The 12930-nt window shown below is 40.4% G+C and overlaps 1 protein-coding gene across 1 annotated transcript in view; it reads right to left on the bottom strand.

Annotated features, from left to right (window-relative positions):
* asz1 (ankyrin repeat, SAM and basic leucine zipper domain containing 1) overlaps positions 1–12930 on the bottom strand; it is a 35732-nt gene that overhangs the window by 18892 nt on the left and 3910 nt on the right. Inside the window, exons 4-7 of the mRNA XM_053319469.1 lie at positions 8196–8307; positions 1878–1989; positions 1643–1777; positions 991–1109 (exon numbers count right to left, since the gene is read on the bottom strand). Coding sequence (XP_053175444.1) covers positions 991–1109; positions 1643–1777; positions 1878–1989; positions 8196–8307 — 478 coding nt within the window. The remainder of the gene's footprint in view (positions 1–990; positions 1110–1642; positions 1778–1877; positions 1990–8195; positions 8308–12930) is intronic.

The following is a 12930-nucleotide window of genomic DNA, read 5'->3' as shown; positions in this document are numbered from 1 at the left end:
GGATTAGATTATTATGTTCTGCTCCCAAAAACTCTCAGTATAATCTTTACTAATAATGCTGCTGATATTTATTTATCTCTGTATACAAGACAGCAGCATTGTCCAAGGTTCAGACTGTCTATTTTAGTGCAGATATGTTTCTATTTCATATGCAGCAACTAATATATTTAAATCCTCCACATTACCGGTGTCAAATCTTCACTTCCATCCATTGTTATCAAATAAATTGTTTAGCATCATATTTATATTGTAGGATTTTCCAGTAGGCAGTTTCTGTGAGGGAGGGGGCATGTGCTGTACGTTACTAAGGGCAGGTGCTTAAGTTTCGTTTTTGTCATTACACTAAATTGTCAGGACCAGTACGCTTGTCGGTGAGTAAGGAACTATAGTGGTAATATTTCTAAGTTAAAATTAAGAGTGTAAGGATAAGGGTATTATTTGGGGAATAATACCTTGTTTTGTATTTATGCTGCAGGTTTACAACCTACTTCTACCACTACTATTGCTAGTTTTATGAGTTATCCGAGGGGATAACCGAGGGCCAATGTTTAACGCATATGTGCAATAAAATCGTGTGGAGAACCGAGTTGTGTCCACCGTACTTGTGCTGAGACCCTTCCAGAGAGGGTTTATTAAACCAAGCAGTGTGGAAAGCGAGGCAGTTTAATAAAATCTGGACATATAAATGTTCCAAAAATTTGAAAAGGTAAAATATCGACAAATATTAGTGCTTTGTCCTCCTTTAACCTCCTTCTCCCATTGATCATATTTAAATCATAAGTTAAGTTTAAGTGCATATGTATGTGCGTGTGTGTAGGTGCAGGGGTATCTTCATCTGATCAGAAACCTAAAACCCTGATTGCCATTGAAGTACTCTAGCTATAATATTACATGTACAAACACATCACTCAGATACTGCAAAAAAAAAAAAAAAAAAATCTGATTAATGCATTATGTCAAACCTGGCCCGAAGCCCTCAGGCTGTTTTACCTTTCCTTGGAAGGTGGAGGTTCAGAGTTAGTTTTCAATAACTTTGGAAGGGTTTCCTCCGCTGAACTGAAAGCCTTCATGTTAGAAATGTGGGATGAAGAAGATAGGATCCTGGATATCTACAGACAGACAGACACAGTGTCAGGATATTCATTTTTTTACTCACATAAGACTAGGAAAAGATATGTTTAATGCTATTCATTTCTTTTCTTTTCTATTTCCTATTACTGCGATCAAATATTTTATTGCAACAGAATTCACAACCAGAAAAAGGCATATTTAAAATTTTTACAACAGAAATTAGTATTAAAATTAAATCCAATAACCAGATAAAATAAAATGAATAATCATAATAACGCCAATTATTACAGATAGTAGTTGCCATGAGCTACATATATAAGTCCAAAAAAAATAAAAACATACAATGAATAATATGAATAATATAACACCAAAGAGAGTACCACCCCCCACCCACCCTGACATATTAACACACACTCACACTAGGAATGTTGCTGTCACACACACACACACACAAACACACACACACACACACACACACACACACACACACACACAGGGAAACAGGAGGCTCTATAATAACATTTTAAGCAAGGCAAATAAGAAAAGGATTCACCCTCGAAGATCTTTGTACCTGTTTATTTTTGAATGTCAAAGCGAGGTCAGCTGGGCTCTTGCCATCGTTTGTCCTTATCGTTTTGTCTGCTCCCAGCTCGAGAAGCTTCAGCACTGCCTCCTCTCTGTTATACTGCACCGCCATAGCCAAAGCCTGACAGAAAAGATCAATACCAATTATTACACAAAAAGTCAAATAAAGATGCAGATTCCCACTGAAGGAAACCTGCTATAAACCAAACACTGTGACGCACCGTGTATCCATTACAGTCCTGGATGTTGATGTCGGTGCCGTGGGAAACCAGCAGGTTGATGACCTTACTGTAGCCGTTCCTGGCTGCCAGCATCAAGCAGCTCATTTGAGACCTGAGAAGGACAACAGAGGCAAAGGCAACACATGAGAGGTGAGGAAACAAAAAGAAAAGTATTTATAGGAATACAAAAGATGGTATTTAGAAAAAGGGAAAATTAGGACCGGAGTGAAAAGTAGAGGGATGAGTAGTAGAAAGGGGGTTAAGGCTGGGCGATTATGGCAAAAATCAAAATCACGATTAATTGAACTTTTAACCTTGATTACGATTAATGAACGATTATCTCCACCCTTGATGAACAATTATGTATTTTCACAGTTTCTTTAGTTTAGTATTTTACACTGCTGCCCTCACATGAGTTTCTTTAGGGAGTGAAAATAATGACGTTTTAACCCTCCTGTTGTCCTTGAGTCAAGGAAGGAAGGGAGGAAGAAGGAAGGAAGGAAGGGAGGAAGGAGGGAAGGAAAGAAGGACAGAGTAAGGAAGGGAGGAAGGAAGGAAGGAGGAAAGAAGGACAGAGGAAAGAAGGAAGGAAGGGAGGAAGGAAGGAGAGAAGAAGGAAGGAAGGAGGGAGAGGAGGGAAGGAAGGAAGGAAGGAAGGAAAGAAGGACGGAAGGGAGGAAGGAAGGGAGGGAGGAAGGAAGGAAGAGAGGAAGGAAGAAAGGAAGGAAGGAAGGAAGGAAGGACAACAGTGAACACCACGATTAACTGACATGAGCAAGATTAAGTCGATTAGAGTTTCTAAATGTCGGTTTCAATTATTTTTCGATTAATTGCCCAACCCTAGAAAGGGTACAAGCACTAGGGGGATGTGAAGGAAGATGACAGGAAATCAGAGTTTAAAATGATCTGAAATAAAGAATAACGGACAAAATAAGAAGATTCATCATGATTGTAAAGTTAAGAGATGAGGACAGTGGAGGAGTCGATGAAGCTACAGATAAACCACCAGGGGGCAGCAGACACCTTATGATAGACTTATTACATACACTGATTCAGCACATTCACTATTTCACCTCTGAATATCCACAAAAGAAAAAAAACAGAGTCCCAGTTGATTTGACTTTATTTTGGCTGAAACTTGTACTTACATATGTGGATATATGGAAGTGATACCTCCCTTAAAATCATTCCTCTGCTGAATACTCATTTTGTCTTTGAGCTCTGTGATAAAGTTAATCTACGGCAGTGATTACAGGTGACAAACAAACACAGTTCCTCAGTGTGTCCTTCAACAGCCAACAAATGTTAAATAAACGACCTGGTTTTAACAACTTTGACCTTTCCTGCTGATAGTCGTCCCCTCTGTTGCCTCCACATGTTTACTTCTATCTGAACAAGCGCTGAATATAAATAACCTCTGCTACAGTACTTCTGTATCTTATTAATTCTGACTCAAACAAATCCGGTGAGAAAAATATGTCAATCCAGAGGGATGGGAAAGTCCCGGAGTAATTCATCACTTTACCTAATGAGTACATGTGTTTGAGAGCAACACACAGAGAGAGGCCATTTAAAAAGGAACAATTCATAATCTAAATGTAAACAAATGGATAACCCAACAAAACAACACGGATGGGAATATTTCACTGCTCTCTAATTTAGTGACAGCTCATTTAATACATTTGCTTTTAATACATGGGCAAAACACTTCCAAGTTATGTTACGTTTCTGATGCAGTAAAAAGGTTTGTTTGCATTTATACTGTGAAATTAAATAGAGAAAACTTCCCTAAATCTTTACATATTTACGATATTCTGAGAATAAAATGGTGATTCATGTCACGTGGAGGGTTGGAGCCAATCCAAGTTGACGTTGGACGAGAGGTGCGTTCGACAGTTCGCCATTGCATCACAGGGCTAAAAGTAGACAAACAACTTAAAGCAATTTAGAGTGACCAATCAATCTAACCTGCATGTTTGTGGTCTGTGGTAGGAAGCCAGAGAACCCAAAGAGAACCCATGCAGGTACGGGAAAAACACGCTAATCCCACGCAGAAGGGCCAGCTGGCAGGTTTGAACCCAAACCCGTGCAAGCTGGGCCACCATTTAAATGACGTATTTGAAATGATGGATCCAAATGTTTAGAGTGCAATAATAAATGATTGGGTCTTTAACACAATAATATGGTGTTGTTGTTTATTAAGGATTTTGATTTGCATGTGAGACAACATGCAAATCAAAACCAATTAGAAGCGGTCAAATCAAAATTGATATTTTTGTGTTTTCATAATTGCTATTTGGGGCGTATCTTTCTTACATATTTTATACGTCTTGCATATCCTCCAACATACTGATGCAAAACCCCACCAGAGACATTAAATAGCTACCTTAGTATTTGAATATATTGTCATGGCTACCAAACATAAATACTGTATAGAGTAGTTCCTTTTTTTGCTTTGTCATTCTGAATTGAGATGTCTGTACAAATATGTCGCAATAGCGTTGTCCAGCATAGAGGTGATGTTTGTCAAATAGACATAAAAGCTTTATTTTTTATGTGACTTGAGACAAACGAGCCAGTTCACTGCAGAGCTATGACAAGCATGATAATTCACACACTCACATTCCTCGACACCCAGTCACTTCCTCTTTGACCCAAGGGGACAGGACAGGTAGCGTCATTCATTTCTGCTTTCATGTCATGTGCTACTTTATTTTCCCAAGGATGGTTTGGCTGGGAGACGAGGACCAAGGTCACTCACAGCCTATTGCAGTGTGTTGTGTGTGTTGTGTGTGTGTGTGTGTGTGTGTGTGTGTGTGTGTGTTTGTCCTTCAGACTGTGAGCTTTGGCCGGTTTCCAAACAGCCAGCTGATCGATATAGAGACAATTCAGAGTAAACTTGGCGCCTGGTGTCAGGACAGCATGAAGAATGACTTCCACAAATATCTGACTCAATGTACCAAGACAAGCACAGTATGTCTCGAAATGGCTTCCACAAACAACCCTAAACAAATCAGTGACTAAAGTACCAGCCAAAATGTTGTATGCACTTTCTCTTACTGTATATTTATATGATAGCTTGAAAAGATGATATCTTGTCTGACAAAATGGTAATCATGGGAAAAGTAAGCAGAGACATCATGTTAGTGGCTGGTTTCATGCTGGTGACGATCACATTTTTATCTTGTCCAACTTGCATAATCAATAAATTACCTACACAAGTGTTACCTCATTGGCTAAAGCAATCTATTACAAGTTTAAGTCAAGTCCTTTAGGGCAAGCCCAAATCAAATCACAAGTTTCATAAGCAAACTGCAAGTCAAAATACGTCTTTCAGATGTGTAAATCCTGAGAATTCAAATAACTCAGCACTGGCAGCAACGCTAAGTCTGTTACTGTTATTTACGTTATATTATTGTAGTGTTTAGGATTTGGCTATTTCAAGACCTGAGATTTGCAAGTGTTTGCTTTCAAGTCCCTGGTCAAGCTTTAAAGGACTCTAAGGCTGCGTTCACACTGCAAGCCAAAATCCGATTTTTAGCCAATCTAGATTGGAACTGGATGGCTCTTATGAAGTCTGAACAGTCACAAATCACATGAAATCCGATTTTTGCAAACCAGATTGAAACCACCTTTGGGAGGAAGTTTCAAATCTCATTTGGACAGATGTGTCTGAGTCTGAACAGCTCCAAACACTCATATCGGATTTGACTGTCCGTGACGTCTCTCTACGCCTCTGTACTATGTCACTATATGCGACACCAGACTCGCACTTATTCCAGTTGTTGTTACTAGTTGATATCACTGGAGGACTTATTCCAGTTGTTGTTGCTAGGGGATATCACTGGAGGCAACGGAGGACGTTGAAAACATCAGTCCATGGACAGAGGACCAAACCATATTCTTAATCTTTGCACTGATGACTCGGTTCAAGCGAAGCTCAAGGGTTTGTTGTTGCTGTCGCAATTATATGACATCACACAATACATGCTCCTACGACGTTGCCACAGCAACCTGTCAGATTGGTCATTAATGTGGCCCAGTCTGAACAGAGCCAAATCCCATTTGGACACTTGCTAAAAACAGTGTGGACAGTCAGGCCTAAAAATCAGATTTGAATCAGATTTGCCTGCAGTGTGAACGCAGCCTAAGGCTCATTGCACTCAAGTCCAAGTCTCATGTCTACAGCTGTGCGTGTGTGTCTATCTATACAGGTTCTCATGCAGTCTTTTAATTACTTTTTTAGGTTGGAGGCAATGAGTATTGACACCATCATTACCAAATGGTCCAAAGCACATGGATATCAAAGTCTAAACTGGAATTATGCTTTTTCAAATGTCTCTGCAGACCTGACTGGAGGAGAGAAGAGTGTTATGTGTAACTGTAGGTCACACAGGCTTGCAGAGGAGTAAATATGTGAACCCCCCCCCCCCCCCCAAATCTCAACAATGCATTATGCAAACCTGTACGTCAAGTAAGCACATTAGTTGATCCAACTGCTGTTAAGAAGAAAGTTTGAATCTGTGAACAAACAAAAGCAAAAACATTGCACAAGTGTAAAGGAAACAGCCACACAAACATCTCTGAATGAACCCTGTGCACATTCGAATTTGCACGTGCCTGTCTTAACGCAACTACGATCAACACAGATTGGTATGGTGAAGATCAAAACAAAAAACAAAAAAACGAACACATGGAGGCAATGGACCCCACATCGAGCTCTTACAGGACTTTGAGAGATGACAGAGAACACTTGTTTACACTAAAACGGAGGGACTTGCAGCTGGTGTTAATCATTGGTTTGATATTCAGACGTAAGAGTTGAGAGGAGGAGGCGGTGGAGGAGGTGGTTTTATCCTCTGCCCCCACATGAACCTCAGATTCTTCCCTGCACTGGATGTTGTGGGCAGTTGACCCATCCCCTCCCCTCCCCTCCCCCTCCTCCTCTTCCTCACCACCTCCCCCGTTCTCCATCCTTCTGTGTCTTGTTACCTTCTTTCAAATATTTTGTCTGGGAAGGAACCGATCAATTTCCTAATGCCGTAGCATGTCCATGTGTGTCACCAGGGGGTTTCAGGTGTTGTGTGTCGAACAAGTAATGGCATGCTGGCAGAGGTAGAGTGGAGGTGGGGGGGGGGGGGGCAAAGGGGGGTTAGGGAAAGCTATAAAAGAAAGCTGCTGGGGGCTGCATCCTTGCTTTGACAGCAAACAGCCATAGATGACAGCAGTAAAAGTGCTGCAAGAATGACCTTTTTTCATTCTTTTCCACAGATTGAACTTTTCCAAAACCTCACTGGGCACCTGTACAAATTTAGTTAGTTACTTGCCAATGTGGCTATTTCAGTATGTTTGAATTCACATATTGTTTAATTACATATGAATTGAATTACATATGAATATGCAATTCACACACAGGTTTCTTGAGGTTTTTTGGACACTGTCACTCTCCCATCTCACTGAAAATATACACTTCCCTTTTCATGAATGTATTAAGACTGAATGTAATTGTGATTGATGCCTAAAGATTTCTCCTATTTTCCATTACCATTTAATGATGGCTGGATGTTGTTGCTGTACATTTAACTCATATTTGTAGACAAGACTGCTTAAAAGCAAAATGCAACATTATTAAAAACTGCTTTTGTAAACCAGATGAATATCAAGACAATCGAGGAGTGAGGAAAGATAATGCACATTTTTACATATCGTACCCATAACTGATGATAGCCAATCACACCACAGCAAAAGCTTGTATGGTTCTGACAAATAGCCGGTTAGTGATTGAAAGTTACATCTACAGTAGATATCTGGATTTTAATTATTATATTTAATTTGAGTTTTTTGTTAATTGTGTTAAAAGCAGAATATGTGTAACCTGGATGTTCAAAAATGTCCCATTTCAACAAAAACTAGCCCAGTTGTGACCTACCACAGATGCCTTGAACACTTCTGACCTACAAATTACCAAAAGCATGCTTTCTGGGTTGCCTCCAAGCTTGTTAAAAAAAAACCTCTCGCCCACCCGTTACACTCAGTGTTTGTTTGTCTGTCTGTCTGATACCAGTCTGTACATGCACATGCCATAACAGGACATTCCAAACAAAACACACAAATATACACACTGTATGGAGCACTGTGGTGCATAATGCTACCACATGGCAGCTAAACAAAACAAGAACCATCAAAGGAAATTTGATCTAGCACCTCTGTTTTTTACTCCCCTGTTCAAGTCGAGTCTAGTGTGGTTTTTATTTGGCCTACATCATTAGGGGTGTGATACTAGTGCGTACTAACATTTTGACCTGAAATACCCCTCACCTGTCCAGCATGTTTGGATCAGCGTTTCTGGAAAGCAGGAGCTCCACACAGCGAGTAATTTTGTCTTCACCAGCAGACGCCGTGCAGCTGGCCATCAGCACCGTCCAATGATCTGTGGATACAAAAAAACAATAGTGTAGATTTGAACTACTTTAATATTATATAAAAAGCATGACTTTACTCAAATAGATATATATAAATCGGTATGAGCCTTTGACCGACATACTGGCGCCTGAAATTTCTCTCACGTGTTCCTGTTTGTACTTTTAGATGTCAGCCTTATTTTACCGATTCCTGATCGCTTTCAGCTGTATCTGAGCCGTGTTAAGTTACTGCCGATGAAGCATTGTGTGCTGCTTCATATTAAAACCTTTCCACTGATAAACTAACCAAATACTTTTATTGCAAATAACTTGTAGGAAATTAAATGAGTTAGCAGAACTTTCTTAGCAGTGCTACTCTTCAATAAAAACATGTCAACACAACAAGATGTGCAGATATTTGGAGCAATTTGTTCAGCGGATCAGTTAAAAATACAGCAGAGAATAACAGTTCAAGCAGAAACGGTCACAGTGAGATATTTGATGAAGAGCTGCAGACTGATTTGAATGTGAATGGTATTCAACTCTAGCAGAGGTGATTGCAAGAGAACTAGGTTTAAGTTTTCTCTTATAGTGAGAGGGACTCTGAGAAGTGAAAGGAGTTTTGTAACTCATTCCACCATCAAGGAAGACGAGTCTGGCTAGGGACTTAGGGCCATGTTGTGTTGTTATTACATGGCACCTTTCATTAGCAGAGTGGGAGGGGGCTTATTCAGGTAAGTGGAAGCCTTTTTGATTGCACTAAGCCAATGGAGGGATATACACAGCGCCATGACATATTTTGGGTTGGTTGTAGAGGAGACGTGGGGTTGCGTTCTGGATCATGTGCAGAGGTTTGACCATGCATGTGGAGAGACCAGTCAGTAAGGAGTTTACGTTACAAGAGCCTGTACCAGTCAATCAATCAATCTTTATTTGTATAGCGCCAAATCACAACAAAGTCATCTCAAGGCACTTTACACATAGAGCAGGTTCTAAACCGAACTCTTCAGGTTTTAACTTTAAAGAGACCCAACATTCCCACATGAGCAACAGTGGCAAGAAAAAACTCCCTTTTAACAGGAAGAAACCTCAGAACCAGACTCAGAGTGGGAGAACATCTGCCTCCACCGGTTGGGTTAGAGAGGAGAGAGAGGAAGGACAGAGGAGAGAGAAGCACAATGAAAATCAACAATGAAGCTAGTAGGTCCGGGACTGGAATCTGTCGTCTCCAGGAGTACCAGGAGTTGTGCTGCATGCTCAAATGATAGGGTCTAATCTTCTAAATGTTGTACAAGACAAATCGACGTGGCCAAGCAATCAAGGCCACGTGAACCTTAAAGGTCAGTTGGTCATCAATCATGACGCTCAAGTTTCAGGCAGACTTTATAGGTATGAGTTGGGCTGATCCAAGCTGGTTGTTGATCTGTTGTTATATAGAGGGACTGGCTGGGATGACGAGGAGCTCAGGCTTAGAGAGGTTAAGCTGAAGATGGTGTCACTTCATCCATGTTGATATATTGGCAAAGCATGACAAGATCTGTGTAGAGACTATGGAGTCTTCCATTGGGAACAATAGGAGGAGTTAGGTACCGTCAGCATGGTAGTGGTATGAGAAACAGAGGGAGTAGATGATTGCAGTGAGGTGGTGTATATTGAGAACAGAAGGGGACCGAGCACTGACCCTTGAGGAATCCCTTTGGGTAAGCCATTTAGTTTAGACAGTCTCCCCTTCCAAGACACAATAAAATACCTCTCTGAGAAGTAGGACACAAACCAGCGGAGGACAGACGCCAAGATCAGAGTATGGAGAACAGGCATTGGGGGCAGCTGAGAGATCTAGCAGCACCCTACTCTCGCTCTATCTCTCTCTCTCAAACATATAATAACGGACCTGTCTGTGAATAGCATGTTACACACTCCAGTACAGTAGGTGGCTGCATGCAACTTTGACATTGGTTTGTAGTTATCCCATAACCAAAGAAGAGGAGGAAGAGGAAATATATTATTAACAAGCATGCTATACCGAATAAGTCCAACTGCAATGTGACTTTAACAATGCAAGTGTTACTGTACTAATAATAAAATAGCTTCACAGCCTAACAGTAGGTTATTTAATTTATTACAACAGTATGTCATTTAACTAACAGGTAGAATATTTCTATATCTGCCTTAAGTGGTTTTCCTAACAATATTTTTGGTTGGCATGGCATTAAGACAGAGAGATACAACGATGCTGTTAAAATAAAACTCAAAGACTTTGATGTGCATTGTTTTTGGAAATGTGACTCATGACTCATACAGTCTCTAGAAGTGTAATCCAACTTTTCCCCATAGTCTAATATTTAAAAAATTACATATCAAGCAGCACTCAAGTATCGTCATAGTATCGAATTGGGAGAAAAGCATATCACCCCAGCCCTATCAACTCTATCTCCTAAAAGCTTGTAAGTGCCTTTCTCTATCCTTCTTAACTTATTTTGCCATGGACATCGCACACCACAGAGAAATTAATCTGTGATAATCCACCTGGCAGATTATCCGGTGATGGCTTCAAAGCCAACTTTTCAGTGAAGCTGATGAAAAGGAGGAAGCCTAGTGAAGAGTAAGATGATGTGGGGTTAAAAGAGGGCAACTCTGTTTAGATGAATGTTATTTTGGTACTTCTACAAACAGACACAAACAGAACCAGCAGTACTTGATTGCTTCCACTACATGATGAAGTAGGCACTCGCTCTCTATTTTCGTCAAAATACATCTGCATCTGAAGCAAGCAAGTGGAATTTCTGTTGCATACATCACTGTGTGGTCCAGACATTTCCACAACCAGGTACAGTGCACCTCACTTTCTAACGCTGTTGAAAAGACAGAAATTGTTTACTATACAAACTATGTTCCCGCACATTCAGTGGCCTCTGCCTTACACAGAACTACTCTCTGGAGACGGCCATTTCTAAACAAACTGACGTGTTCAAATTCTTTGTAATGAAGGAAAATCTTGTGCAATGGTGTGGCTTAGTGGCATGCTTTTAATAGTTTAACAATGAAGGTCTATGGCATAGAGGAATAAGATATATCAGGCTTTGGATGCACACACACACACACATACACATATTCAGTAGGACCAATTCATTGTTTATTTGCAAACAAGACTTACTGAACATTAGAAAAATACAGATAGAGCCACATCCTTTAAGGGTTTCTCCATTATCATCCAGTTAGGAAAAGTCTCAAGATGTTTCATGAATACAGCCCCTGGTGTCTTTGTCCACTTTCATTAGCATAGCAGGCAAGCCATGGTGATGTACAAAAAATATAATGATGCTTTTGGGTCAACCACAAAACAGTCAGCATCTGTAGCTGAACTTGTAGCTCCAAACATTGTATCTAAATGGACAAATGTTTCCTCTGTTATTCACTCAATCTCATGTTTGTTTTTGGAGAGTGAGTTTTGTTTCTGTAGTCACCTCACAGAAACAGATAAAATGTATAAAGCTTATGATTGGTAATTGTAATTACACTATTAAGTAGAAGAAATCTGAGGAAAAAGGAGTACTTTTTTTTTTAAACATAAAAATTAAGCCATATATTACTGTAATAAAGAACCGAGTGATAGAGATGGATAGCAGTTTATCTGGCATCAGGAAGTGTGGGAGTCTTTATGGGACCCAATGACTTCAGAGGAATTGTCTCCTTATCTTATCCTGATAAGACCAATCCGAGACCCAATTCCTGTTTTGTTCCGGCAATGACCTAGTCCCTACTCTGTGTGTGTGTGTCACAATGTGCATCTAAATGTGTATTTGAGTGTTTTCCTGTGTGTGTGTGTGCACAAATACCTGGGCCTCTACATCTGTATGTGGGTTCCTGTGTCTTTGTGGCTGTGCATTTCTGGCTCTATATCTGTGTGCGAATGTGTGTGTGTGTTTATATTCTGTGTGTGGGTGTAAACCAGACTGCCTGTTTTGCATCTGCAGAGGGCTGGAGTAAATAAATCTTCGGCCTGAGAATTGTGAGAGGGAATGACAGCAGCATGGTGACCGTTATCAATCACTCATGCATTCCTCCACTCGGCCTTGTTGCTTGGACAAGCGCCATCAGGACGTGACCACACGTCACCCTCCTGTTTAATTGTTTCCTTCACCTGCCTGGAGCATCAGATGTGAAATGTGACCATGTGAAATCAGTCACACACACAGTTTAACTCTACATTCTGGACTGAGAATTAATTGACATCAGATATCAACAGCATGACCAGTGCAGAGGTTCCAAACTGGGGTCGGAGGACTTCCAGAGGCCATAGGAGGGTTTCTAGTCGATCCCTAGGAAAATAAAGAAGGCAGTGGCCTCAAAATAGTTTATTGTAGCTGCAGCAGCAACATTGACAGAATGTACAAAAAAGACTTTAGGGATCTGGGGCTGTATTCACAAAACATCCTAAGGCTAAAAGTAGCTCCTAACTGGCCAAGTTGGAAGAAACTCCTAAAAATACTATACGACTCCCAAGTTTATGTGTTAAAAGTATTTCAGAAAACATTTTATCACTCACTAAAAGTAGCCTCTAAGTCTAAGAAAAGTTAGAGATGGTCCAGAATACTCCTGTGTCACCAAGACCTAATCACAAGATGCATGTACTGTAATGGGCCTCTTTGCAT

This window comes from Scomber japonicus, chromosome 5, assembly GCF_027409825.1.
Source record: "Scomber japonicus isolate fScoJap1 chromosome 5, fScoJap1.pri, whole genome shotgun sequence".
NCBI lineage: Eukaryota > Metazoa > Chordata > Actinopteri > Scombriformes > Scombridae > Scomber > Scomber japonicus.
Note: the sequence above shows the minus strand (reverse complement) of the source record. Positions and strands in the feature narration are given on the sequence as shown.